General features: G+C 50.4%; 1 protein-coding gene across 1 annotated transcript; it reads right to left on the bottom strand.

The window, feature by feature from the left end:
- Positions 1-184: 184 nt before the first annotated feature.
- XKR7 (XK related 7) lies at positions 185-24,926 on the bottom strand. The gene is made up of 3 exons (XM_020916183.2): positions 24,277-24,926; positions 3,171-3,373; positions 185-1,684 (listed from the first exon to the last, which is right to left on the bottom strand). Exons 1-3 carry the CDS (start codon positions 24,858-24,860, stop codon positions 729-731), a joined length of 1,743 nt encoding a protein of 580 aa, XP_020771842.2. The 5' UTR covers positions 24,861-24,926; the 3' UTR covers positions 185-728.
- Between the last annotated feature and the right edge of the window lie 2,875 nt (positions 24,927-27,801).

Here is a 27,801-nt window from a genome sequence, read left to right as displayed (position 1 = left end):
AAAGGGGGTCTCCTGAGGAACATTCTCTACGCTCCAGGTCAAGTTCCTCTCCCCCAAATCTGCCACCCCTTCATGCTTCTGCCAGTCTGGACCCCTCAGATGTCTCAGGGTTCTTCCTCCTGTCCGCCTCCAGCACTGTCAGCCCAGCCCACCCCAACTTCCCACCCCACCCCAACTCCCTCCTTTAATTCCCCTTTTGCCCAGGCTCCAGGCTTCGACCCCCAAGGGCTGTACCAACCTCGTTCACCAGACGCTCCCACCTCACCCCACATCTTCGGTGGCCTCTTCCATCCTTCTCAGAGGCAGCCCACCCCCACACCCCCTGAGGAGCATAGGGCCTAGGTCATGAACTCCCTCCTCTGGCGGATCCTCCAGGGCTGCCAGGTGGGCAACTCCAGGCAGGGAGAGGTGTGGGGCCCCTGGCAGCAGCCTTGATACAGAGGCCTCCATGAACGTGGGGCAGCTCACGAGGAGTGTAGCACCAGTTGGTTCCCTGGGCCCTGGTTCCAAAGAGTTTAGGAAATGGGCCGCAGGGTTGAAAACAGGGCCAAGGGCTGGGGCTCCACAAGGCTGTCCCCTCCCAAGAAAGAACCCAACGATGGGGGCCACTCTACCCTTGGACCAACAGATCCACTCGCCCTCAGCCTGGTGGCCCTGCAATTCTGGGCTCAACACTGTGGTCGATGTGGGATCAGCCTAAGTTCACCCTTTTCGCGGGGAACTCTGGCCTACACGGTGGTCTCATACTCCAGCAGCTCCTGGGAGGTCCCGATGCTCCGGTACTGCAGGCGGGGTGTTGTGGGTGAGGAGTACTCCAGCGCCAGAATGGTCTTCCGGAGCCGGCGGTCAATAAAATGAGCATCCCAGGCGGGGTACTTCTTCCGAGGCAGGTCAATCCGAATGACAGGCCCCTCTGTCCGCAAGGTGCGGGCCACAGGTGTGGGAGGCAAGCCAGGCCGCACCTGGAAGACAGGTGGCGTGGGGGTCCCCGCACGCTCGCCTCCCACGGAGGCCCCATCCCGCTCAGGGCCTGTAGTCCTGGGCAGGGACCTTGGGGGACTTGTGACAGCATCAGCTGGTGGGCCACAGGGCCCTGGGGCCTTAGGGAAGATGCAGCCGGGGGCCTGGGGACTCAGCATGGGCCCGTTGGGGTGCAGGAGGCAATAGTAGACACACATGAAGAATACGCCCAGCGCGAAGCTGGAGGCCACCACACAGACCAGAATGAGTGAGTGGAAGTCGGTGGAGAAGTTGCGGCTGGAGTACCAGAAGCCAGTGAGAGCGGCGTTCTCCAGCAGGACGATGCAGTAATAGAGGGCCAGGCGGCGGCGGCTGCGGCCCTCCTTGACATTGAACCAGCAGAAGATGTAGATGATGCCCACGACCATGTTGTAGATGATTTCTTCCCACTTGGACATGCAGAAGTCCGTCTCACCCTGGATGACCCAGAAGGTCATGACGCACCAGTGGGCCACGATGAAAATGCCAAAGTAGAGCTTGTAGACGCTGGCGAAGAGCGCGAAGGCCAGGCTGCGGGCCGCGATGGCGAACAGGTGCCACAGCACCTGGGCCACGGCGCCCTTGTAGGACAGCGGCCGCTTGTCGTCCCGTGAGTCCCGCAGCACCTTCTGGTAGGAGGCCAGCGTCCAGGCCAGGGACACGAGCGAGGCGGAGATGGACAGGGCTGCGGAGACAGGGTGGGGGTGGGGGGGGCTGGGTTAGGGATGGGTCTGGGTTGGGGTCTGGGGAAAGGGGGAGGGGTCTGGGTCAGGAGCAGGGTTCTGAGGAGGTGTGGGGGGCAGGGTCTCTAAATCAAAGAGGGGTGTGGGGAAGGTCTGGGTAGGTGGTCTTCCAGAACACGGATGTAGGGCTGAGAGTGGTAGGGTTAGGTGCTTCCACAGGGGTGGGGACGTCAAGGGAGAGGGGAGGTGGGTGATTTTGATCTCTGTAAGAGTCAGGTGCAGGGCTCTAGTAGGGGGCTGTTAGGGTTCAGGGGTCTTGGTGGGGGGGGGGGTGGGAAAATAGGGTCCAGGACTCTGGGAGTGAAAAGGAGGTGAAGAAGCAGGGTCATGATTAGGGAATGGAGAGCCAGAGGGGACTGTTAGAAGCTATAGGCCACCAGGATGAGGCTGGGGCGTGGAAAGGAATATTGAAGCTGAGCACAGCTGAGGGCATGGGAAGAAAATGCTGGGGTGGGAAGTTTCGATAGGAGCCCGGGACCCTGGGTAAGGGATGTCCGGGGCACCTGAGAGATGGTGATAAACTCTTTTGAAACACTGAGGGTGTATCAGGCAAAGTCTGGGTGGGAGGAGAGTGGGAGCCCCAGGGAGATAGGGAATGTGATTTTTTCCCTCTGACACAGGTGACACGGTGGTAAAGAATCTGCCTGTTAATGCAGGAGACTTGGAAGATACCAGTTCAATCCCTGGGTCGGGAAGATCCCCTGGAGAAGGAAATGGCAACCCACTCCAGTATTCTCGCCTGGAAAATTCCATGGACAGAGGAGCCTGACGGGCTACAGTCCATGAAGTTGCAAAGGGTCGGACACGACGGACTGAGCACAGCACAGCAAGGTGGCTGCGTGGGGTGACTACATGGGGACCAGGACAAAACCTGGGAGGGGTCTCCAGGGGGCTGAAGAGCAGCCAGGGGTGGGATAGAAAGGCTCTCTGGAAGCGGGTGGTGACTGAGAAGGTCTGAGGCAGAGCGGTCCCCAGGAGATGCAGGCTGGGATGGGGACAGTCTAGAGAAAGAAACGGACAGGGAGCTTCCCTGAGAGCCTGCAGTGTGGTGATGGGGTCAGGGGCCTCTCTGGACTTGGCAGAAGTGGGGTCTCGTCTGCCCTGGCAATGGGGAAGGGAGGGTGGGAGAGGGCCTGAGAGGAGGCAAGAGGGTGGGGTGGAGGGGCGTAGGTGTCGCCTAACTTTGAGAGTAAGTGAGCCATTGGCGGGGACGTGGGGGGTCTCCAGAGGCCTGGAAGATGGGGAGAGGAGAGGGGCGGGGCCTCTAAAACCCGGACAGTGAGTGGCCCAAGGATGCAGGAGTGGACGGGGCCTCTCCAAGGGGCCTTAAGCCTGGGCAGCGGACCAGTGGCGCTGTCCTCTGTCCTGGAGACAGGTGAGCCGCGGGGGGCGGGGCTCGGGGGCGCGCAGGCGCGGGGCGGGGCTCACCGGGCAGCAGTCTGGGCGCGCCGCCTTCGTGCACCACCAGGCTGAGCTGGAGCACGAGCTGCGGCGCGCTGCGCAGGAAGGTCTCCAGCAGGCGCAGCATGCTCACGTCGGCGCTCTCGAACAGCATCCGCCAGTAGAAGTGGCGCCGCAGCCGCTCCCCGCGCCAGCGGCTCTGCAGCCCCAGGTACACGGTGCGCAGGTACCTGCGGGAGGACGCGGTGCTCAGGGCCTCGGGCTCGCGCGCGCTGGGCCCCCTCGCCCTCTCCCGACCAGCCTCTCGCCCCCCGCCAGCAAGTGCAAAGCGCCGGGGGATAGTGTAGCCCTGGGCAAGGCACTTCCTGCTCTCCGCTTGTTTCCTAGGCTGTGAAACGGACATCGCAAAAGGATCACCTCACAGAGCTGTTCCCAGTGGGTTCACCAGCTTGAAGCACTAGCACACAGCGAGCCTTTCATACGGCATTATCAACATCACTTATTGCTGTGACGAGTTACAGCAGGATTTCTTTGCAGGATTCCTGATACGCTACCCTGAGCTTACACTAGCCCTATTATTATCCCCATTTTATAGATGAGGAAACTGAGGCCCAGAGAGTTATGTCCCTTGTCCGAGGTCACACAACTAGGATGTAGTGGAACCAGGATTCAAATCTAACCATTAGACAACACTGCCTCTCACTGTAAGCCATAAAGAGTTGCCCACATACAGGTTCAGGCACCATTCAGGTACCAGCCTTCAGTTCTGTGGCCGGCTTCCTGGCTTTTTCCCCAACCCCACCTCTGAGTGCCCAGTTCTCCCCATAGGGAAGCTGCTCAGAGATCCCCTGGCATTTGAAACTTGGCTGCTTCCTCTGGTACCAACTGCTCACAACAAACTTGACAGCTCCACCTGCTTTGCACTCATCACAGATGTTCACGATGCTCACGTTCATCTTCATGGAACACCTTGCCTTGCCTTTCAATCCCCACCCTAGCCCTAAACCTGGACAAGTTTTGCTTTTCATCCAAGGCTAAGGTATTAGACATGACTTCTTTCAGGCAGCCTCTGCTGACCACCCCATCTGAGGTAAGGGGCTTTCTCTAGCATTCCTCCAACATTGCACTTGTCACAGTGAGTTGTAAGTGCCTGGTTATGCATCCATCTCCCCCAGACTGAACTCCATAAGGATGACTGGTTGGCTTGCTAACTGCTACACCCTCAGTTCTTCGCACATGGTAGGTGCCAATCCATGTTGGCTGCAGGACTGCAAACTTGTTTAACTGAATGGAACTCAGGTGACCCTGTAGAAGGTATGGAAGGGAGCCTGAAGACTTGACTTCAATTCCTGACTTTGTTTCTAATTTGCTGTGTGATTTTGAAGAAGACCTTCTCTGAATCCTAGCTGATCCCATCTAAAGTGGCTGTTAGGATTAAATGGATGAGATAGTTTGCAGCTATAAAGTGCAATGCCCATTAGGGTGACAAAAGATCTGTCCACACAGATCCTGGCCCTGGTTCCTTGCCCAGCAGCTTCACTCCTGGCAAACTCAACTCCCAAATTCTGAAGCACAGGACAGGTGTGCCCTCTGCTGAAACCAGAGAGGGCTCCCTTAGGAGTCATATTCCTCCAGATCAGGGGAGAAAGTCCCACCAGATTCAATGGCTATATCACCTGAATGTAGAATCAGGGAGCCAGGGATCTGGGGGTCTATTCCCACATGTGAAGTGCTGGCATTTCCACGATGTTCTATAGTCAACTGTGTGTCACCAGCCCAAGAGAGGAAGCACAGTGCTCCCTGGAATTTGTGCTCAGCTAAACCCCAGAGTCTCCCCAAATAAGTATCCCAGTCTGAGCAATGGGCTGGGCCTCAGCATTGCCATCTGCCGACAAGAGGGATGGGGTTGATGACGCTGAAGATCCTTTCAGAACTAACATTCTGGGACCCAAAGTGTCCCCCCAAAACTTGGCCAGAAACACCCATTTAGGGCGCGCCTTCCCATCCCTGGGTCTTCCCAGGACCAGTGGGTGGGGTAGATGCACCGTCAGTGTGACACACTATGGGATGGCAGTGAGGACAGGGAAGAGGGCTGTTCCCTCAGAAGCTGACTCAAGACATGCAAAGGCCCCACAGTCTAACTCTCCTGTCCAGCGCTGGAGTCCCTCTGGCAGTTCCCGGCCTGTGCATTTACCCCTCTGCTCACACACTTCTCAGAACAAGGATACTCTACCTCCTGAGGCAGAGCCTTCAGTTCTGAGCAGCTCAAGAGCCAAATTGTGTTTCTTCTGATTGAGCAGAAATTTGCCTCCTTCTGGCTACTATTCTTTGGACCCCTGCCTACCATCACTCGTTCCCCGCAAGGATCTCTGCAACTAGAACATTCACTTACATAGTGAGGGTATCTTCACCTCTTGCTATGTGCTAGGCCCTGTGCCCTCAAATATCTCATAGTCACATGGGAAAGAGAGATAAGCTAAGAGCTGAACTAGATGCTCTAAGATGCTGTGGAACTCAGAGAGGAGATGGATAACTTTAGCTGGGGAAGGGGGTCAGGAAAGATGTCCTGGAAGAAGAAACATTTGATCTGTTTTAAAGCAAGCATGGGAACATATGCAGGAAGCACAGAAGGGCATTCCATGTGGAAAATCCAACTGAAGTGAAGGTATAGAGGCACAAGAGAACATGGCTTTTTAGGGGAATGGGCAGTGTTTTGCCAGGCCTGGAAATGAGGGTTTTCCTGGGTCTTTGGAAGACTAGAATTGTGAAGGGCATTGAATTTTTGGAATGAAGAGTTCATACTTCATTCTAAATCTGAATTCGGTCCCAGAATCAGGGGTGATATGATCAGCTCGGTGGCTTAGAAAGCTCACTCTGGAAGGTTGGCTTGGAGGAAGGCCAGGTGAGGCTGGGGTTTGGTCCAGGCATGAGATGACAGGGCTGAGTTAAGGCAGGGCACAGAGGAAGGGGCCGAGCACAGAGCTGGAGATGCCAGAAGTGGGGGCAACTAAGAGAGAGACCAAGATGACCCCCAGAGCGTCTGAGGGCCCCAAATGCACACCAGGCATCCCAGCCTGTCTCCCTGCTCCCCATTCCCTCTCCCAGTCCTGTGGCTCTGGCTTTGGACAGGAAGGAGAGACCAGCTGGTCCAATGTGAAAGGGCCTGGGGAGTTGGGGGAGGGCAACACCCTGGAAGTTTCCCTCAGGCTGGAAGACCATCTGTTTCCTGGCCTAGGTCAGCATGAGGGAGGCCCCGGCCCGGCCAGCATCCATCACCAGCTGACAGGCTGCCTGCCCAATTCCCTGCCCACTCCTGCCCCCTCCCGTGCCAGCTCCCAACACCCATGCCCCAGCGAACTACAGACAAAGGGCTCACCCAGCCCAGGGCTGCTGTGGGCTGGAGCAAGGAAGCGGGAGGGGATGAGAAAGACTTCTGAGACTCAAGAACACTGGGTCAGCGGGGAGCATGGAAAGATCATGCTACAGTCTGGGGATAAAAGGGTCTCCGTTTAGCCTCATTCTGCCCCTTTTGGCAACAGGACCAAAAATTGTGGCTGTCCCTTCCAGTCTGCACTAAACACTCATTGCCAAAGTCCTGCAAGGTTTTCATGGGCCTGGGAAAATGTCTGAAGCCAGGGGGAAAAATTGGCTCTAAAACATAGGGAAAAACTGTAGAATCAAAATTAATAAATGTTTAATTAAATGTCTGCAAAACAGAACATCATATCCGCCAGTCAACTGCAATTTGGCTTTCATCTGATTATATATAATTTACACTCGATGTTTGATATGGCTGCATTTTAATATGCTTGATAGATAGATGTAGGGCCCATAAAGGTCTTAAAACAGTCCAGCCCAGGACACATAACCTAATTTTCCTGGGCCTCAGTTTTACCTTCTCTAGAAAGGGGCCAGCATTTGCCCTTCTGTCTACATCACAGCCACTGGGGCGAGGATCAGGAGGCAAGGTGGATATGCTGGGTTTGTGGGTTTGCCCTTGCCCTGGGTGCTGTGTGGCGTTGGATATTCTATCTCTCTAAGCCTCATTTCACCCCTTGTGAACATTTGTGAACTGTAGGGGGATGTGCACATAGAGAGGGGGAGCATATGCTAGGTGGAGGCCTCTGGCTCCTGATCACCAAGCAGCCTCTCTTTTCATTGAAATGTGGTTGATGTACTAGCAGCCTCCCTTAACGCCTCCTCCAGGTAGCCCACCCAGTTCCATTCTATGTGGAAGAAGTTGATTTTCACCCATTTCACAAATGGGACTGATGCCATCCACACAGGACATCCTGTCTCAGGGAAAGGAATCCAGCCTTGGGGGCAGTGCCTCTGCTCTCCTGCAAAACATATCCTCAGTCTGTCCATTCGCTGCCACTACGCTGGTCCAGGCCATCATTATCCTCTGCTTTCTCAGACCTACATTCACTCCTGCCCCCCACCTCCACCTCCTGCCCCAACCCTATTGCGGTAATCCATTATCCACATGGCAACCAATGGAATATTTTAAAAACTAATCATGTCAGATCATGTTATTCCCCATCTCAAACCCTTCCAAGGGCCTCCCTCCCACTTGAAGTAAAATTCAAGCATCTCCCCTTGGCTTGCAGGCCCTAAACCATCTGGTCCTGCCTGTTTCTCTTACCTCATCTCAAACCACTGTTTCATTTGTGCCCTAGAGGTTCCTGGAACCCAGCCCAACTTGTTCCTGACTTCCGACCTTTGCACTTGCTGCTTCCTCTGCCTGGAGCCCCCTTTCCCCAGATCCTCCTGTGACTCCAGGGTCTCTTCCTCAGCTCCGAGGTCACCTTCTCAGAGAGGCGCCTCAGACCACCCATCCCATGTCAGCCCCCCCACTTTTGCTGAATCCCTCTCGTCTCTCATATCACTCTGTCATTTTCTTCTTAATATACCTTATAAAGCAATCTTATTTATTAATTTACACTACTGTGGTTCACTGAGGGTTGGGACCTCATCCATCTTGGTCCCCACTGTATCCTCAGCATCAGTAAGTGTGGTAGGCACTCGATAAATGTTTGTTGAATGAATACATGTGCATGAGTGTCTGTAAGTGTCTCCCTCCTGACCTTGGTGGCCCTGGGGCTTCTTTGCCTGAGTCAGCATAGAGCTGGAATATCTGTCCTTCCTCTTCCAGGAAGCCTTCCCTGATGTTCCTCGCTAACTCTGACATCCCCCTTTCCCCGAAGCTTTAAACTGCCTGAGGCTGGTGTGCGCCGAACCTAACAGACAGTTTCTACCACCCCCATTTTACCGGTGAGGAAACAGGTGCTCAGAAGTCTTATTTTGGATCTAATTTGCTGACTCCCAGTCTTGGGCTCAGAGAAGAAGACTGTCTGGGAGGAAATTGGAACAGTAAGTGTTTATAGTTAAGGCTGGGGTTGGGAGCAAAACAAGCAAGCCTGGAGAAAAGAGAAACCAAGAGTGGAGGTGTGACATCCTCCCACTCAAGGATCCAAAAGGCTGTCTCCTCGAGACCGTCACCCACCATGAGCAGGCAGCTGGGCAGGAGATGGACAGAGCTCCTTCCCTTCTCCCCAGGCCCAGCATCCCTCAGCACTGAGGGCTCCTTTCTAAGAGGCAGAAGGGAGAAAGATGAGGGATCCCACGTCCCTGAGAAGCCCGGAAGCTTCTGGGCCCAGTGTCAGGGTCACCCTGTCTGTCTCCTGGGTTACCCCGAGTCTCTGGCACCAGTCAGGGTTGCTGGCCTTGGCCTCAGTCTCCGTGCAGATGGTCAGCCTGGACCCGTCTCTCTGTGGTCCTCAGTCCCACTTCTTTGTGGGTCATTATCTCCATCTTTGGCTCAGATCAGCCTGTTGTTGTGTCTGTCCTGTGAATGCAGGGTCAACCTATTTATGTGTCTGTTCTTCCATTACTGTCAATCAATCTACTTGTCTGTCTGTCACCCTGGGACCTTGGGTCAGTCCTGTTGTCTGTCCTTGGACTATAGGTCACGTAGTCTTTCAGATACTATGTCCATCTATTAGTCAGCTTGACCCTGGGGTCCTAAGTCAGCCTATCTGTCTCTGTCCCTTGGATGTCAGGATAGGATGTCTGTCCCCTTGGATACCAGGTCTGTTCTTCTGTCTGTCTTTCTGTCTGTCTTGTGGATACTGCCTGTTGGTCTGTCTGTCTTTCGGTCTCTCTGTGGCTTGGTCCATCTGCTGATCTGCTGCTCAGCTCGTGGCTCGCGTGACTGCCAGTTTTCCGGCCGCCCTCCCCTGCCTGCTCCCCCTCTCCCCACTCCAGGGCTCTCTCTGTCTGTCTGCGTCTCTCACATCCTCGGCGCCTCCATCTGTCGATCTCCGCGTTTCCGAGTGTGTGTTCTCGTCCCTCTCCACGCCCCCTCACAGCTCTGGGCCAAAAAACACAGCAGCCTCCAGCGGCTCCCCCGCTCCTGCTCCATCCAGGAACAGCCCTGCACCACAGCCAGCTCTCTGGTCTCCAGTGTGGGCCTGGCTTGCAGGCTCTGGAGGGCGACCAGGCAAGGCTGATGGGAAGGAACAGGAACATGGGACCAACTGAGCCCATTGCCGCTCGGGCAGTCTGTATGGGGATAGTGTGCAGACATTAATAACAATAACAGCTCGCACTTATTGAGTGCCAACTGTATGACAGGCTGTGCTTTTTATACATAGTGTCCATTCCTTATAGCAAATCTTTGGAGTGGACACTATTACTATCCTTATTTGATAGTATCCCTATTACTATCCTTATGAAGAAGCTGAGACCCAGAAAGGGGCGGCGACTTGTATAAAGTCACCCAGCAAGTTCGTGCCAGACCTAGGACTCAGACTTGGCTCTCCATGGGCCCCTGATCCAGGGAAGGTGCTTTGGTTGCCCAGAGGGCGTGAAGAGTGCTGTCCGTGAGGACCCATGTCGGATGGGGCTGGACCTTAAAGCTTTGTCTGGAATTACGTGGGTTTAGAGAAACCTGGGGAGAGTGGGGTGGGGCGGAGAAACAATTTTGGGTGGAGAGTCAGGAGACCCAGGCTTAAGGCTGGGTCTTTCTGGGAAAGTCCAGCCCCTCTGTGGGCTTTAGTCTTCCTATAAAATAGGTCCCAGTAACCTGATTCTTGCTTGTCCCAGGGAGTTTTCATTAGGCTCATCTCCCCACCAATCTAGTTCTGATAACATTAAGACCCTACTGCTGTGTCCTGAACCCAAGCATTTCTCTCCATTTCTGTGTTAGTTCTCTGGTCCAAGCCACCCAACCCCAAGCAGAGGCAGCCTGTGTCCACCTTGATTTCCTTCCCCTCTTAGACCACATATTTCACACAGCAGCCTGAGGGGTTCTGTAAAATCCTCCATCAGGTCATGTCACTCCCTATTCCCCTTAGAATAAAATCCTCACCATAACCTTTGGGGCCCAGTGTGATCCAGCCCCTGCCTACCTCTAGGATCTCATCTCCCTCTACCCTCCCCATCTCCCCCATCGCCAGCTGCATTGGTCTCGCTTCTTCTTGAACACCCCAAGCTCTTTCCAGCCTCAGGGCCTCTGCCTAAAAAGGGCTTTAACAACACCTGGCAAATTCTCATTCTTTTCATCTCAGCTCAGTGTTACCTCCTCAGAGAGCCCTTCCCAGATCCCCTCTGCCCCGCCTTCCAAAGCACTTCTGCCCCTCTGGCCACTTTCTATCAAGTTACCCTATTTTCTTAATAATATACATACAACCAGAGATGATCTAATTTACTTGCTTACATATTTCTTGTCTGTCTCTTCATGAGTGTGGGGACCATGCTTGTCCTCTTCTCTGCTATGCCGCTAGTGCCTGGCACATTGTTAATGTTCAGTATATATTTGTTGAATTCTTGAATGGGTGAATAAGGAGTGCTGCTGCTGCTGCTGCTAAGTCGCTTCAGTTGTGTCCAACTCTGTGCAACCCCATAGATGGCAGCCCACCAGGCTCCCTCGTCCCTGGGATTCTCCAGGCAAGAGCACTGGAGTGGGTTGTCATTTCCTTCTCCAATGCATGAAAGTGAAAAGTGAAAGTGAAGTCGCTCAGTCGTGTGGGACTGTTTGAGACCCCATGGACTGTAGCCTACCAGGCTCCTCCGTCCATGGGATTTTCCAGGCAAGAGTACTGGAGTGGGTGAATAAGGAGTATGAATGTATTTTATAAGCCCCCAATTGAAGGCTGTCAGAGGTAAAGAGTCAATCTTGAGAGTCAGGGAGCCCTGGGCTCAGATCCTGATGCCATCATTTATTGTCTGTGTAGTTTTGGGCAAGTTGAGTCCCTCTCTGAACCCCTTCACTCAATGCTCAGCTTTTCTGGGTAGCTATGAAATCAGAAAGTGGTGGGACTTCCCTGGTGGCACAGTGGCTAGGAGTCTGCTTGCCAACGCAGGGGACATGGGTTCGATCCCTGGTCCGGGAAGACCCCATAAGCCTTGGAGAAATTAAGCCCATGTGCCACAACTACTGAAGCCTGTGTGCCTAGAACCTGTGCTCTGCAACAAGAGAAGCCACCGCAATGAGAAGCCCGCACATCACAATGAAGGAGTAGCCCCTGCTTGCCACAAGAGAAAGCCTGCACATGGCAATGAAGACTCAGGAAAACCAAAAATAAAATAAATGAAAAACATTAAAAAAAAGAAAGAAAGTGGTGATTTGTATAAAATGCCCAGCTCAGTACGGAGCACTCAACCAATAAGAAGTTTTAAGAAGATGACAGACTCAGAGGCTCCAGCAAGAAGAGGAGGTCTTATAGTTTCTGGTGGGGCTGAGACCTATTCCTTGCTGACTTTCCTGGGTGCTGACTGAATCTGTCCTCAGAAGACAGAGGTCCAGGGAATTTCCTTCAGGACAAGGTGTTCTTCAGGGTGTTTGCCCACCTCCAGAAAATAACAACCATTCTCTGAAGACCTTCTGTAGGTACTTTGCTAACATTCTCAGTGCAGCTTATGGCATTTTGTGGGCATGATCCCCATTTTTCAGATGAAGAAACTGAGTCTCAGAAAAGAGGAGGTTCCACCCTGAACGCGCCCAATCTCGTCTGATCTCGGAAGCTAAGCAGGGTCGGGCCTGGTTAGTACTTGGATGGGAGAAAAGAGGAGGTTCACTGACATTTATTCACCCACAATTTTTGAGTACCTACTGTATGCCAGGAGCTGTTCTAAGCACTCTCAGGAGCAAGACAGACCTGATCCATTGGGTGCTGTCTAGTGGGGGACCTGGACATTAATGAAATAGTCATGTAAACCTGAAACAACAGACATTCTGTGGCTTCTGCACATGCTCCAACCAGCTTCTGTGCTCCAGCGCAGAGGAAGGCAGTGCTATTGGAGAAGGGCCCAGCTGGGGAAAAGTGTGGCAGTCAGGGAAGGCTTTCTGAAGGAGGTGGCTACTGAGCCATGATCTGAAGCAGGAACAGGAGTTAACCAGGTAAAGGGAAGAAAGGGGGTTTCTGGCAGAAGAACATGGGCAGAGGTTCTGAGTTGGGAGGGAGAAGTAAGTAGTTAGAACGGCTATAGCTCCTGAAAAGGAGACGAGGAAGCAAGGGATGAAGGGCTCATGGTGAAGCATTTAGTCTTTATCTGAAGTCAAGGAGAGGTTTTAAACAAGAGGATGAAGATCATGTGAGATAGCACTTCTGCATTTTAGAGGGAGTACCTTGGCTGTAGGGGACAGACTGGAGGGAGGCAAGGGTGGAGGGTGGGAGACCAGGTACCAGGTGAGAGGTGAGGATGGCCCAGACAGAAGGGATGAACCTCAGAGATGTTTAGCAGGCACTTGGAAAAGTGATTTGCCCAAGGTCAATAGCCAGAAGCATCCGACTTGCACCTCAGGTTAGGGATGGATAACTTCCCCATTTCATTGCAGGACACGGATCAAGCTGAGGACCTAGATGTGATCTGTATGTTCCCTGGGAAACACTGGGCCTCCAATTATACAGCTACTTCACCTGCACTGTGGCCAAGTATGCTCTTGGGGGGAATGGCCTTGCGGCTCCCTCCCCATCTGTCCACCCATCAATGCTGTGTGCTCCTGCAAGGATGCAAAATGGGACCTTCCTGGAGTTGGCAGCCAAATGAGTCATAAATGTCAGTAAAGGATGCGATCTTACACGTTTGGCTCCTGATTCATATGGTGCTGGGAGCTAGGCTGTCTCCTTCCTCCTTAGCAGCCCCCTACAGAGACACAGCACTTTTTTTTGCTGGCCAAACATCTCCCTGCCACTAATTTTAGGCTCTGGCTGAAAAGCTGAGACCCTCTCTTAGCCCACCCACTGCGGTCAGCTCCTAACCAGTGCCTCTCTTTGCCTGGCAGAGAAGCAGGTGGCTCTTCTCCAGCAAAGTGTTTGGGACCAGGTTCCTGTCTCATGTCCTTCACTGTTTGAGCACAGCCAGATCTCCTTCCTTCTCGGGCCTCATGTTCCCCATCTGTGAAATGGGTGCACAGCAGAGACTAAAACCCAGAACTCCATATTCTAGCCCAAGGCTCTTTGTTCCCCTTTTCCTGAAATCCTTGTGCGACATTGGGATGATGTGAGCATGTGAGGGACAGGGAGTTAGATCCTGGTCTCCTGGTGACATCTGAAGGTGCTTGAAGATCAAGGCAGGGAAAAAAGCACCACTTCATTTGTCTCTGGTCTGAGGGATCCTAGATGGTAGAGGGGCCTAGCTGATATTATTAGGGACTCTGGGGAATGATAGAGTGATGTCCTGTCTAAAAAGGCAGCTGCCCCTCAGCTCCAACTGGTTGCTGCCATGGGAGGGAGAATGTGAGCCCAGTATGGCTGGAATTTCAGTTTTTCAGGAAGAGCTGGAAATTAGGATACTCATGCAAAAAAAAAAAAACAAAAAATGAAACAAAATTCAATTTGGAAATGTTGGCAACTAATTTTAAAACTACCATATGAATTTAAAAGAAATTATTATTTCTTTTTTAGGTATGGTGACAGTATTACATACTTTAGTTAAATTTTTTAAAAGTCTATTTTTTAGATGTACTGAAATATTTATGGATGCAGTGATCACACACACACACACACACACACACACACACACATGAAATTTCCATCACTGCAGAAAGTTCTTTCAGATGGTGCTGGCCAGGAGTTGATCATTCTTGGAACAGGATGGTGGTACATGGAGGAATCATTATCCTGTTCCCTCTGCTTTTATATATTTAAATTATCTCCATAATAAAGTTTCATTAAACAGGAGGGGAAAAAAATACCATGTGGACCAAATGAACACACTCTTAGGCTGGACTTGCTGTTGGGCCACTGATTTGCAACCTGTGGTCTGGAGGTAAGTGTCACGAAGCCCTCAAGTCAGATCCACAGACTCAGAACTGTGAGGGACTTTAGAGATGACTTGTTTATCCTCCAAACTGAAGGCAGGAGGCCCTGCTCAGCTCCCCTGCCAAAGTCAGCCACTTTTATCTGCATCCATGTCTGGGGACGTGGAGTTCAAGCCCTTGGGGCAACCCTCTTTCTTAGGGGCAGCTTGATTGTCAAGGTGACCTTCCTTCTTATCAAACAGCTTCTGCCTCCCTTTAACCTATTGTCACCTATCCTCATACTGTCTCTGAGTCACAGATAAGTCTTCTTCCTTGAAAGGGGAGTCCGGGGGTGAGAGGTAGTGAGTGTCAGGTCCCTTGATGCCCTTCTCCCAACCCCTGTCTTGTTACTAAACAAGTAGGATGGGCTGCTACTTGGGCCAATAATAATTGGTGGTAAATATTTTCTGAGAATATAGTATGTGAAGGCCCATGCATTTATATTATTTCAAGACATCTTTTTTTTTTAAATAATTGAATATGGTCATTTAAGGTAATGATGGTTCCTTAAAAAAAAAAAAAACCACACATTTATTTATTTATTTGTATGCACAGCACGTGGGATCTTAGTTCCCTGACCAGGCATCAAACCTATGTCCTCTGCTTTGAAAGCGTGGAGTTTTAACCACTGGACCACCAGGGAAGTCCCTCAAAACATCTTCACAAGAACCTTAAGGGGTGGGTTCTATCATCCCATTTCACAATGCAACTAGAGCTCCAGCTGGTGGGGCAACTTGCCCAAGGTTACCTAGCGAGGAAGCCATGGGGCCATGGGCTGTACCACTTGCTCCAAGCTCTCAGCTACTTTGCTGTCTTGCCTGAGTCTTGGGAAAACTCATCCAGAATTCCCAAGGCCCCAGCTGAACTTTACAGATGGGGTAGCTGAATCCCAGGCAGTGAAATGTCTTGCTCAAGATTCTGATTTTAGAAACAGACTCACAGACTTAGAGAGTGAACTTTTGATTACCAGGGGGTAAAGATGAGGGGAGGGATAGATTGGGAGTGTGAAATTAACATATACACACTGATATATTTAAACTAGATCATCAACAAGGACCTACTGTATAAGTCAGGTACCTCTCCTCAATATTCTGTAATACCCTAAATGGGAAAAGAACTTGAAAAAGAATAGATACATATATATGTATAACTGCACCACTTTGCTATACTCCTGAAACTAACACAACATTGTTAATCAGCTATACTCCAATGTAAAATAAATCTTTTTTAAAGTCACATTACTAATAGTAACTTTTAGTCAGAGAGGAAGAACCCAGAATATTAACAGTGGGGGGAAAGTTCTGATTTTCAAGATTCTATTTAGTTCATGTGAAAATTTATTGAGCACTTACTGCATACAAGGAATTTTACTTCCTCTGTCTCCTAAGTCAGCTGCTCATGCATCCTCCTGGGAACTCAGCCCCAGGGTTGCTGCTACTATATCTTGTACAAATACATATGTATTGCCCTGAGCCTGCATTTCTTCACTGACAGTTTGGAAGGCTGCAGCTGCAGATGAAGAAATAAGCAGACCCCAGTGTCATGTCTACACAGTGAAGTGCTCTCACATTGCCTTAGCGCTCCCCACTTCAGACACAGATGCAAACCCTGCTTCAACAGAGTTCATGTTCCGAGAATCTCCATGCAGGCTCCGTTGTTTCAGTCATGTCCGACTCTTTGTGACCCCATGAACCATAGCCTGCCAGGCTCCTCTGTCCACGGGATTTTCCCAGTAAGAATACTGGAGTGGGATGCCATGCCCTCTTACAGGGGATCTTCCTGACCCAGGGATTGAACTCGCTTCTCCTGCATTGCAGGAGGATTCTGTACCACTGAGCCACCAGGGAAGCCCCAAGAATCTCCTATGGACCTCATCAAAGCTGGCTGGGTACAAGGCCACCAAGAGCAACAGAGGGTCTGCTTGGAGTCATTCACCATGGGGGATAGAGAGAAGAATGAACGAGGCTTCAACACCCCAGGGGCTTGTAATCTGGTAAGAAAACCAATCAGGTGGGCAAGGATCACAACAGAATCTGATCAGGACAGTGGGGCTAAAAGGAATGAGTAATTGTGCCTGGGGGGAAAGTCTAAGAGGAAGAACCCAGAATGTGTTAACAGTAGGTACTTTATATTAAAATTAAAATAATACTTTTCTGACTTTTTCCAAAGCAACGCATGATTATTTGTTTTCTAAGAATACACTTAATTAGTAGAAGGCAGTATGTCTTGGTGGTTACATATGTGGGCTTGGGAGCCCGACTGCATGGCTTCCTATGCACTGGCTTAGCTACTTATGTATTGGGAGGCTGTTACCTCTCTGTGTCTCAGTTTCCACATCTGTAACAATAAGCCAATAACTCTAGCTAACACTAATCGAGAATGTATGATGTTTTGAGTACTGTGCAAAGCAAATTCAATATATTAATTCAATAGCCCTCACAAGGGCCATTTGTATAGGCATGTTATTATTCCATTTCACAGATGAGGAAACAGGCCCAGAGAGGTTAAGTGACTTGCTGAAGGTCATAAGTGGCAGAGTCAGAGTTTGGGCTCAACAGTCCTTATTCTACATTATCACACTCCCAACCTGACAGGATTGAAGAGGAATGATCTAATCTAAGTCTCTAAAATTATAGTTGTAATTTTTAATAACATTTGAATTTTTACAAACAGGTTTTATTTTACAAACATGTTTTTAAAATGTGTATGGGTAAAATGTATACATGTATTTCTTGGTTAGTTAAAAACCAGAGTAAAATCTTCATGTGATATAAGAAATACCTAGTTAATAAGGGAAAAGTCTCTCCTAACCCCACCTCTCAGCCCCCAGAGATCATGAGTGAGGACAGTCTTCTTGGGACCTCTCATGTGCTGCCTGAGGTTTCAACGAACACATACAGTTCCTTTGTAAACAGACAAAACAAGCGAGCAATTTCCATTTTAGATGAAAGAACAAACAACAGTCTGTCTGATTGAGGGGTGGGAGTTGGGGTCTGAGGGTAGAAGGTGGCACGTGTTGGGTTTGTTCAGGGAAAGCTACTCTGAAGAGGTGAATTTTTTCTTTTTTTTTTTTGGTTGCACCTTGCAGAATGCAAAATCTTTGTTTCCCAAATAGGGATGGAAACTGTGCCCTCTGCAGAAGTGTAGGGCCCTAACCACTGGACTGCCAGGGAATTCCCAGAGGTAGCATTTGAGCTTGGCCTTGAAGGGAGTGCAGAGTTTCACTGGGTGGAAGATGCGAGGCGAGGGAGGTGTTGCTGAAGGAAGGACTGCAGGCAGCTGCTCAGAGGCATGAAGGAAAAGAGCGTGTGGCTTATGGGCAGGGTGGGGTGCGTCGGGGGTGGGCAGAGTGGTGAGGAGATGAAAGGGCAGGAGGTAAAGGGCTTGACACCAGGCTACAGCTATAAGACTCACTCAACGGACAGAGGGGAGCCAGGGCTGGCCCTCTGGCTACAGAATGGCAGGGTCAGCTCTGAGCTTTAGAACTGCAGGTGGAGGCAGGATGGGGAGGGGTAAATTGGGGAGGAGAGGGACTGGAGGCTGATAGGATTTCCCAAGGGAAGAATTCCGAGGCCCTTACAAAGGCTGAGTGGTGAATGGAGAGGCCAGAGTAATCCCAGCCCATCTTCCTTCCTCTCCCTAGGGACCTTCGCCCCAGCTGCCGGGGGTTCAAAGCCATTTCCTGGCAGCCCTCCCTCCCCCGGGCTTCTCCTGTGTGGTCTTTATAGATCAAACAGGGGACACTGGGCCCAACTGCCGCCCGCTGTGCCTGTTAGGGGCTGCTCTAATGGCCTGTTGCTGCCAGCTGGGCAGAGAGGGGAGGACGGTGGGGTGGAGAGCATCCTGGAGAGGGGTCTCCCAGGAGGTGGGTGGTGAGGCTGGACTGCAACAACCCTGCAAGGTCAGAGCAGGGAGGGACCTTGTGGATAGTCACGGAGTTCAAGGGGTTATAAAACATGTTTCAGTTGTAGGGCTGTCAAAACAAAATCTTAGAAATGCAGTCACCATATCAAGAAAAGAGAAACTTGAGATGCTCAGGCTGAAATGATGGTAAGAGGTGAAATGTAGTTTGAAAACCACTGTGGAATCCAACTCCTGACCTGTTTTATAAGTAATAATACAAATAGTAATGGTTACTGAGAATTGAGCACTTCCTGTGTTCCAGGTCCTGTGATACCCATACATTCTTTAATTCACTACTCCTCCAGATCACACGTGATAGATATTGTTAGGAAGAATGCCCACTTTGCAGATGAGGAAGTTAAGGCACAGACAAGTTATACCATTTGCCCAAAATCACAGAAAGTGGCCGACACAGGTAATAAGGCTGATTCCAGAGTATGAGTTCTCAACCATTAACTGGCCCCAATGGGGTAACTGACCAAAGAAGAAAAGCTGCCCTGTCTGCTATGCTTGAAACAGGTCCCTCTCTGCTTTGCTACTGCCCTGGTCCAGCCCCCATCTTCTCTCACCTGAATCATTAAGCAGCCTCTCTGTGGGTCTCCAGACTTACCCTGGCCTCCCTCCAGTCCATTTTGCATCCAGCCACCAGAGTGATCGTTGTAAAACCTAAGTCCAGGTCCTGTTCCTCCTCTGCTCAAATCCTCCTGGGCTCCCCACTTTGTGCAGAGTGAAAACCCCAAACTTCCCCTGGGCCCTGCGTTGTCCAACCCCAGCCAACCTGTCCACAATCATTTCTTGTACTCTCCCCTCAGCTCTCTCCTCTGCCCCAGAGACTTCTTCTTGCCCTGCTCCCTTCCTGTGCCTGGAACACCCATCCCAAGATGTCCACACAGCTCCCCCTCACCCTGTTCAGCCCTCTGCCCATGTGCCCACCCTTCACAGAGGCTGCCCTGACTACCTTATCTTGAAGGACTACACTCTAACCCATTTTACTTTTTCCCTAGGGCTTACCACTTTCTTGACCCATTATATTTTATATTCTGTGTTATATTTTTATTAAATATTACATTTATGTTATGTAATTTATATTATATTATGTTTGTCTATTGGTTTCACCCACTAGAGTTTTGAGCTCCAAGAGGGCCAAGACTTTGTCTTGTTCACCACTCTATTTCCAGCGCTTAGAGCAGTGCCTGGTAGACAGCTGGTGCTCCATGTATTTGTGGAATGAATGATTACAGATTAAACGCTCAGCTGCCATGTCCCTATGGCTTCAGGGGCCTTCTAGGCCCTCTTACCTTCCTGCCCACTCCCAGACCACTTACTCAGTGAACAAACCTCTTTCCACAGGGAATAAAGCTCAGGCTGATGGTATGAACCACTACCAGCGGTTCTGAATACTTAATGATGGGCCGGTTCTTTGCCAAACCCTTGGTATATTATCTCGTGAGACCTTGAAAAACCGAAAAGGTGACACCATTATGGTCTCACTTATAAAGGATGAAACATGCACAGAGAGATTATGTGTCTGGTCAGGATCACATATATAACATGGTACAGTCATGATTTGAATCGAGCACATTTGAATCCAGAGTTCATGCTCTTAACCATTAAGTGAAGAATAGAGTTTCCCAGAGAGGAAACCCAGAGACTGTTTTTTACACCAGGGAGGTCACTAATTCATTTCCAAACTTTTCTTGCGTGCAGAGCTTGTGAGGAGGCAGAGGGAGCAATACTGGGGCCTAAACATAGAGGGGGTGTTAGAGGGAGGGCCTTCAATGTCCAGTTTGCCTCCTTCCTTCTTCTCCCTGTTTGGGGTCCCCAGATCCCGACAGCCTGGGAGGAATCCCATGCCAGATCGTCTCCCACTAATTGGCTTAACAAATCATGCTTATCTGGGCAAAGCTGGGGCCCAGTGAGTTTAAGATTAGGGAAAGCAGGATTCATGGCTTACTGCTCTGCTGCCCACGGGGTCAGAGGGGACAGGGTTAGGACTTTAATTAGCTTAACAGCGCTGAGTGGCTTAACAGCTCAGAGGGTTGTGTGGGGCGGGGAGGCGTGCTGGGCAGAAAGGGATGAATACACAGGTTGGTGTCCAGCCCACAGCCAGCTTCATGTCTGACCAGAGGATCTGTGTGTTCTCTTGGGGATCAGTCTGTTTCTGTGCTAGGCCATTGCTCTGGAATCTTCTAATGTAGCCAGTGTGATGGTACCAGGGATAGAGCTTGGGCTTGGGAACTGGACAAAGGTAGGTGGACATCTCACCTCTCCCCTACTACCTCGATGGGTAACCTTGGGCAAGTTACTTGACTTCTCCAAGTCTCACTTTCTTGGCTTATAAATGGGTAAATCAACTGCCACCAGAGAGAAAGTTTCAGGGCAAAAAAAAAGATCATATTCCTAGAGCACCTCACATGGGGCCTCCTGAGGCATGGATGGTAAAGTGTCTGTGAATTCCTTTCCTTCCTCTCCCAACTCAGAGCCCCATTTTGCATTTAAAATAATAATACACATTGTTTGAGAACAGAAAAACAAAGGACTTCAATCAACTGTGAAGAACTGGCGAGAAGTTACAAGGAGGATAGGGCCCACATTTATTTCATGTAGTTGACATTATTTTTAAAAACCTTAATTAGTAGTTAAATACTGGCAGAATTCATCCCCACCCCACCCCCCCAAAAAAATCCCAATATCTGATTTCTCAAGAGAAATCAAGACAACACCTGGTCCATGATTTCACATGGCACCATCAGCTGGAGCTGGGTAGTAGCTTCAGCTTCTCTAGGCTTGCCTCATACTGTTCCCTTGACTGAAACCTATGTACTGACACAGGTCTATGTTATCTAGCTCCTTAAAGTATTCAAATTTTGATTCAGCATTGTATCAGTACAAGCATGAGGAGTTATTTAGGTTTCAAATTAATTTATTTGGATTAATTTATTAAAAATTTCAGGAAGTAAATGACTGGCCAATCCCCCAGCTTTGATTCTGCAGGTCACACACACACATCTTCCTCATTACCCCAGGTTCCACCCGTGAGAACATCTGCACCAAGTCCCACTGAACAGTGAAGCTGTTCTTTGTGGGAACCTTTCACATGGTAAGCAAACATGTTGTGCCCACATTGCTTAGTTTCTAGGAATACCAACCCTGGTGGCCTCTCATCGGAATTTGCCTCCATTTAGCCATATCCTCAGTCATTTTAGAATCCAAAGCTTTGGGGACAGGAGCCCAGAGGCTCCAGCCCTGATAACTAGACCCAGAGTCAGAATTCCAGAAAAGGGAAGGCTCTTAAGGTCATCAAATCTATTATTCTCATTTTATGTACAGAGAAACTGAGACCCAGAGGTGGGAAGAGCCCTTGCCCAAGGTCACCTAGCAAGCTAGTTACAAACCTGCATAAAGTCTCCTGATCCCCACACTACCCCCAATCCAGCGCTTCTCTGACAATATGCACTGTCTCCCCATCCTTAGCCACATAGTTCCACTCCCTCCCCCTCCTTTCCCATTCTTATCTCAGTCTAGCAGAAGCCCTGACTTTCTATCATCCTGGAATCTTGGGATCTCAGACTCATAATTCTTCGAGCTTGGGGGACACTTTAGTGGCAGAATTGCAGGGTAAATAAATTGAACTTGGGCTTTGAAGGCAGAGAGTCTTGAGTCCCAACGCTTCTACTCTCTAGTCGTGTGACCTTGGGCAAGGATGTCCCCTTTCTGAGCCTCCATTCCCTCATCTGTTAAGTAGGAATGATAAGACAACCATGTTACAGGATTCCTAGGAGGGATACAGGAGATGAAACAGGTAAAAAGGCAACCAATAGGCTGGTGCAAAGTGAGTGCTTAATAAAACAATTGTTACAGAACTGTAAATTAGGGGTCTCATGTCCAGATGTGATCAAAGAGACTGGAACTGGACAAACTGAAGCACGAATATCCTGTCTAAATTGTTCCAGGCCTGGAACTGCTAGATGCCTTTTTTTCCAAGGGAGAGTGAGGACTCTAAATTTTTGAAATATTATACAAGCTAGACAAAACACTACTGTAGGCCAGGTTCAATCCAAGAGCTATTAGTTTGTCATCCCTGCAAAATCACCTCATCCCAACCCCCTCACTTTACAAATAGGGTTGAGTAGAAATTGCTAGCCCTTTTATCTAAGAAACCATGGAGTTCAATGGACTCTCAGCCATCTGCGGCCACTCTCCTGAGACCCCACCCCCACCCCATTGTCGTTTTTTGCTCTGTTTGAGGGAAATTCAGTTTTATGTTTAAGAAAAAAAGTATTCATTCCTTGTAAGTAGATTCTGAGCATGGGGAGAAGGAAGTTTTGAGGTAGCCAGTGAGTCAAGGGGCAGTTGGCCCACTTTAGGCTGAAAGGAAAGGGGGATGAAGCTTTGGCTACCAAGAATAGGAAGTTACCATTTCAGAATCTAAAAATATCTTTCACCATCTGTCCACTCGGGCACAGAATGATAAATGCAGATTAGTTCCTGGATGTAGACATGAATATTTTTATGTGTCAAGCTAATAATAATAACACCATCTTTTGTGGCTAGAGTTCCACCCACCTCGTCCCCCAGGGCAAACTAAATGGAATACACAGAACATCTAGGCAAAGCATAGATGGAGAAACCAAGGCAGAGAGAGATTTGGCAACATAACAAGGGTGACACAGCAAGTGAGCAGCTGGGACAAACCCTGGGAGTCCTGTTTCCAACCCTCAGCCCAGAACTGAATCTACTGAGTTAAGCAGAACATGTTAACAAGTAGCAGAATAAACTTAGCAACAGCAATAATCACCCTTTACTCTGCAGTAGCATTGACTTTTTCCATGTTTTCCCCACATCTGTGATAATCATGATAATCTATTGTACTCCTAAAATATGTTATAGTCTGCAGGGCTTTTACAAAGACCTTCCCTCACCTGACCAACCCAAAAAGGTAACAAAATGTGATGGTAAGTCAATGAGATGAAAAAAAGAGGGAATCTCCTTCATTTCACAGGTAAGGAAACTGAGGCTTGGAGGGAGGAGGGGTTTGCCTAAGTTCAAATAGTACGCAAGTTCATTCTGTCAGTACACAGTAGAGCCCAACTTACTAGAGAAATACAGACTCAAGGGAAACCCTAGGTTCAGAATTTCCCCTGTCTCCAATTAATTCAGCTCCACTCAGCATGCACCCTCAGTCCTGGCAGAGGAAGAAGCCTAGAATTAGGCTGCTGTACAAAGCCTCAGTTTTGTCTTACTGTCCTGAGATGAAAGAACAGCTAGTGGCTATCTAACCTCAGATTCAAGATCCCAAATCCCCTTAGCCCTGTTTCTTTTGAGAGTAAGGGTAGAGACACTGAAGAAATCTTAGGAAGCAGAAAGAGCTAGACACCTCTCAGCTGGGTCCAGTACACCCTTTCCCAAAAGTCCAAAAAGTTTGGGGAGGATATTCATTTAGTTGCCTCAAATTCTGTTTCTCCTGGGAGGTTGGGAATGGACTGCAGTTCCAAACTGAGAATCTTTGAGAGCGGGGAAGGACTTCTGAGATCTTTCCTAAGCCCATGTTCAGACTCAGCACTCAGGCAAAGTGGAGTAGGACAGGGCTGGATGGAGCCCTGGGGCCCTGTTCCAAGCTTCATATTCATCTCCGTTGGCCCTGGGCCCTCCTCATTCACACACCCCTGATGATCTCTTTCTCTTTCTCTTTCTCTTTCTTCTTGCCCCATTCCCTATCTTCAGCAGGCAGATCAGAGAGGATGTAAAGAGGGCAGAGGTCAGTAAAGAGCCGGCAGAGAAGGAATCAGAACTGTAATAGGGTGGGGCGGGGCGGAGGTCAGGACGTAAGGGGGCGTGGAGGGTCACAGAAGGACTGGGGCGGTGGGCAGCCCCTTACCACCCCCACTTTTCCAACTCGGTTCTCTCCACCTGAGTTTCTCCTACCTCCAGACCTGGCCGAGCTGCAGTAGGTGGACGAGGGTCTGCAGCAGCCAGACGCAGAAGCGGCAGCAACGGCGGCGGTAGGTGCTGGCCGAGGAGGGCGCGGGTCGGGAACCCAGCTCAGGACTGCCTTCTTTGGTCCGGAAGGCGACGACGCTGTCCTTGGTGCTGATGACCGGCCCGCCGGCACCGCTGTCCTTGGTGCTGACGGCGGGTCCCGGGGCCCCCGCGGGCTCCGTATAGTCGTAGACGAACCAGCGGAAGCTGAGCAGTTGCACGACAAGCGAGGGCAGGAGCACAAACAGCAACGTGAGGCCGAAGTAGGTGTGCTGACCCTCCAGGTAATAGGAGGCCGCCAGCCACAGGTCCGTGGCGCCGTCGGAGAAGAACACGAGCAGCGCGCACAGCACCCAGCAGCAGTCCCGCAGCTCGTAGCGCGGCCCCGGGCCCCCCGCCCCCGTCACCCCGGGCCCCCCGGCTGACTCTGTCGCCTCCCCGCGCCCTCCTGCACTGCCCCGGGGTCCTCCGGCCGCCCCCTCCGGCCCCGGGCCGGCCGCGGCCACCGCTCCATCCGACTTCGCGGCCATGTTGGCGGAGCAGGAGGCGGGGAGCGACTTCCGGGCGGCGGAGGGGGGTGGGGTGCGGAGTGGGGAGGACCCTGTGCAGGCGGCTCCCGCCTCCTCTTTCTTCTTCCTCTTCTTCTTCCTCCTCCCTAGTACTTCAATTATTCATTCCCCTCGGCGCCGCCCCTGCCCTTCCCCCACCCCGCCTGGGCTGTGGCTGGATGGGGGCAGACCTCCGGGCAATGAAGAGGGGGAGGGGTGAGGAGAGCATCCCAGGTCACCCTCTCCTTCCTTCCTCAGAGGCGTGGGGCTCCAGCCACATGCTTTCTGCCTCTCGGCCCCCCTCCCCACTCCACTTCCTTCTTTCCTCTTTTCTTCACCGGTCCTTTCTCCATCCTTTCCTCTTCATCTCCTCTGTTTACCTTTGGTGGTCTGGGTCTGAAGAGGGTAGGGGACCAGGGACTTTGAAAACAAGGGGCTTTTTAGGCGGGCACCCTGATAACCCATTAGTAATCACTCCGTGCTCACACATCACTTCCTAGTTTCCAAAGTGTTCACATATTGTTCCACCCCTTTCTTTGATCTTGAGACGTCTCTTTTCTTATTGTCTTTTTCTTACTGCTTTGAAGCTGAGTAAACTGCAGCTCTGAGAGTTGCTGTCTCTTCCCACTCTCCCCTGTCCCTCCCTGAGGGACTGCCTTCATCTGGCCACAGCCCTAGTTGAGACTGGGAAGGGGGCAAAATCAGAGGGAAAGGAATGGGAGGAAACGCCAGGTGGAGAAAAGAGCAAATGCAAAGGCCTTGAGGCATGAGACTGGAGGGCATGTTTTCAAGGAAGTCTGGATCACAGCTCCAAGGAGCTGGAAAGCTAAGAAAGATGGGACTAGAGAGCTCCAAGGGATGCAATCCTAAAAGGCCAGAAGCAATAGGCAACCATTGCAGAATTTGAGCAGGGAAGTAATATGATCAAATCAGTATTTGGAAAAAAACATTTTGCAGCCAGAGGAGAGAACTGCTTAGAGGGAAGAAGCCTGGGGTTTGAGCGAACAGAGACAGACAGAGAGAGAGGTAACAGTAATCCAGGAGAGAAGTAGGGTCCTTCATATGTCCTGGGTATCCCTAGCTCACCACCCCATCTCACCCTGCTTTGCTCAGATTGGATGTACCAGAGTATCTATGATACAGAGACTCATATAGCAGTTTCTCTTTGCTCAGGACCATTCCAAACACTACATTTACTAACTCTTTAACCTTACAATTTGTGAGGTAGTGTTTGTTTTCCTCCCACTTTACAGATGAAGAAACTGACTCACAGAGAAGGTTGTTTGTGTGTGTGGAATCACACAAAGTGCTTACAGTTAGTAAACACTAAGTCAAATTCAAAGCCATCATCCAGTTCCAGAATAAGAACCTTTCTACCTTCCAAGGGGAGGATAAGAATTAGGTGAGAAGGGGAGGAGAGAGGAGGGGAGGAAAGGAGGTTTGAGGATCGTCCTGCCTCAGAGTGGCAAGAAAGGGAAGATGAAAGGAAGACAGCTGCCTTGGGCTGGAAGCAGCAGCCATCTGCAGCCCTTCGGCCCAGCATCCCTTCCATGTCCAGGAACTGTTTTGGTCCCAGAGATGTTCAGGAGGTTAGACTGGCAGCTGTTTGTCCAGGGTTGAATGTAGAGGAGGAAGAGTTAGGGATTAAGGGAATTTTCCAAGCTGGATAGAAAGCTGACAATCTCCCCATGGGCCTGTGTAGACTGGTGGGAGTTTTGATGGGTTGGGCTGGAGGGGAGTCAGAATCCCAATGTGATTAAACAAGAGCAGTGTTCCTTCTTTTCTCCTCTACAACCCTAGGTAGGGAGATTCATGGGGTGCACAGAACCAAGAGCAGAGGGAAGATCTGACCCCAGACCCACCTGTGACCCTGGGCCAGTTCTACATGTGTCTGATAGGGCCTGACAGAGTCAGGTTCTTGGCCCCACCCAATGAAGACAGCCCCTCTACCTCCCATGCTTCTCCACATCCCAGGATCAGCCTGTTAAAACAGGCAGTAGAAGACACACTTTTGTGTCTGAGACTCTAGAGTCAGGAAACCTTGGTTCCAAACCTTCTCACTCCTTCCTGGTTCTGTGACCTTGGGCAAGTCACTCAATTTCTCTTAGCTTCAGAAAAGAAAGTAACATGATAGGCATGGGGGATAACCAATGCCTTCCTCCTAGGGCTGTGGTGAAGATAATTAATGCTAATCATTAGCTGGGGTGTTGCCTCCCTCTGGAAGCCCTCCTGGATCTCCCACCCAGTTGTGCCCTGGTCCCTATCTCTCAGAGAAATAGCCCTGACCCCCCTTGTTATGAGCTTCCATGACACTTTAGTCTTTTCCTTCTTAACATCAGTACACTGGAAATTTATCTTTTTATGTCTGCCTGTTTGGAATTGCCTGGGAGTCCCACCAGAGTTGGAATAATTCATCTATTTTCTTCACTAACAAATCACTGTTCCTGGCATTCAGCAGATATTCTGTAAAAATCATTGAATGAAAGAATGAATGATCAGCCCTATGAAATAGGTTCTGCTATTCTATTTTATAAACAAAGTAACTGATTCAGAAAAGGGCAGTGACCTATGTGACCATAAACCCTTCTGTATATCAGAAGCTGTGTTAAGAAATCTACCGAAATTACCACGTGTTATCTTCAGACCATCCATTTTGAGGGGGTGAGGAAACTGGGACTCAGGGAGGTCCTGTCATTTACCCAAGACCATTAATTAGGAAGTCGAAGAGCTGGCATTCACGAACTCTAGTTCAGGCACCTGGAGTGGCATAGGGGAAGGAGCAGGTGGTGTGCCTAGAGTGTGGGTCAGTTGGGAGAGACTCACCTGTCAGTGGCACTATAGTGGGGACTCTGCCCTGAACGAGTTTGGACCGGTGTGTTCTGAGTGGCCTGAGGTCAGAGATCAGGGATTCAGACTGAGACCA

Source organism: Odocoileus virginianus, chromosome 9 (assembly GCF_023699985.2).
Source record: "Odocoileus virginianus isolate 20LAN1187 ecotype Illinois chromosome 9, Ovbor_1.2, whole genome shotgun sequence".
Lineage (NCBI taxonomy): Eukaryota > Metazoa > Chordata > Mammalia > Artiodactyla > Cervidae > Odocoileus > Odocoileus virginianus.
Note: the sequence above shows the minus strand (reverse complement) of the source record. Positions and strands in the feature narration are given on the sequence as shown.

Coding starts and splice junctions, on each gene's coding strand:
- XKR7 (XM_020916183.2), bottom strand. CDS start 24,860: ATGGCCGCGAAGTCGGATGGAGCGGTGGCCGCGGCCGGCCCGGGGCCG. Junction 3,374..24,276: donor CAGCTCGGCCAGGTCTGGAG/GTAGGAGAAACT, acceptor GTCCTCCCGCAG/GTACCTGCGCACCGTGTACC. Junction 1,685..3,170: donor CGCGCCCAGACTGCTGCCCG/GTGAGCCCCGCC, acceptor CTGTCTCCGCAG/CCCTGTCCATCTCCGCCTCG.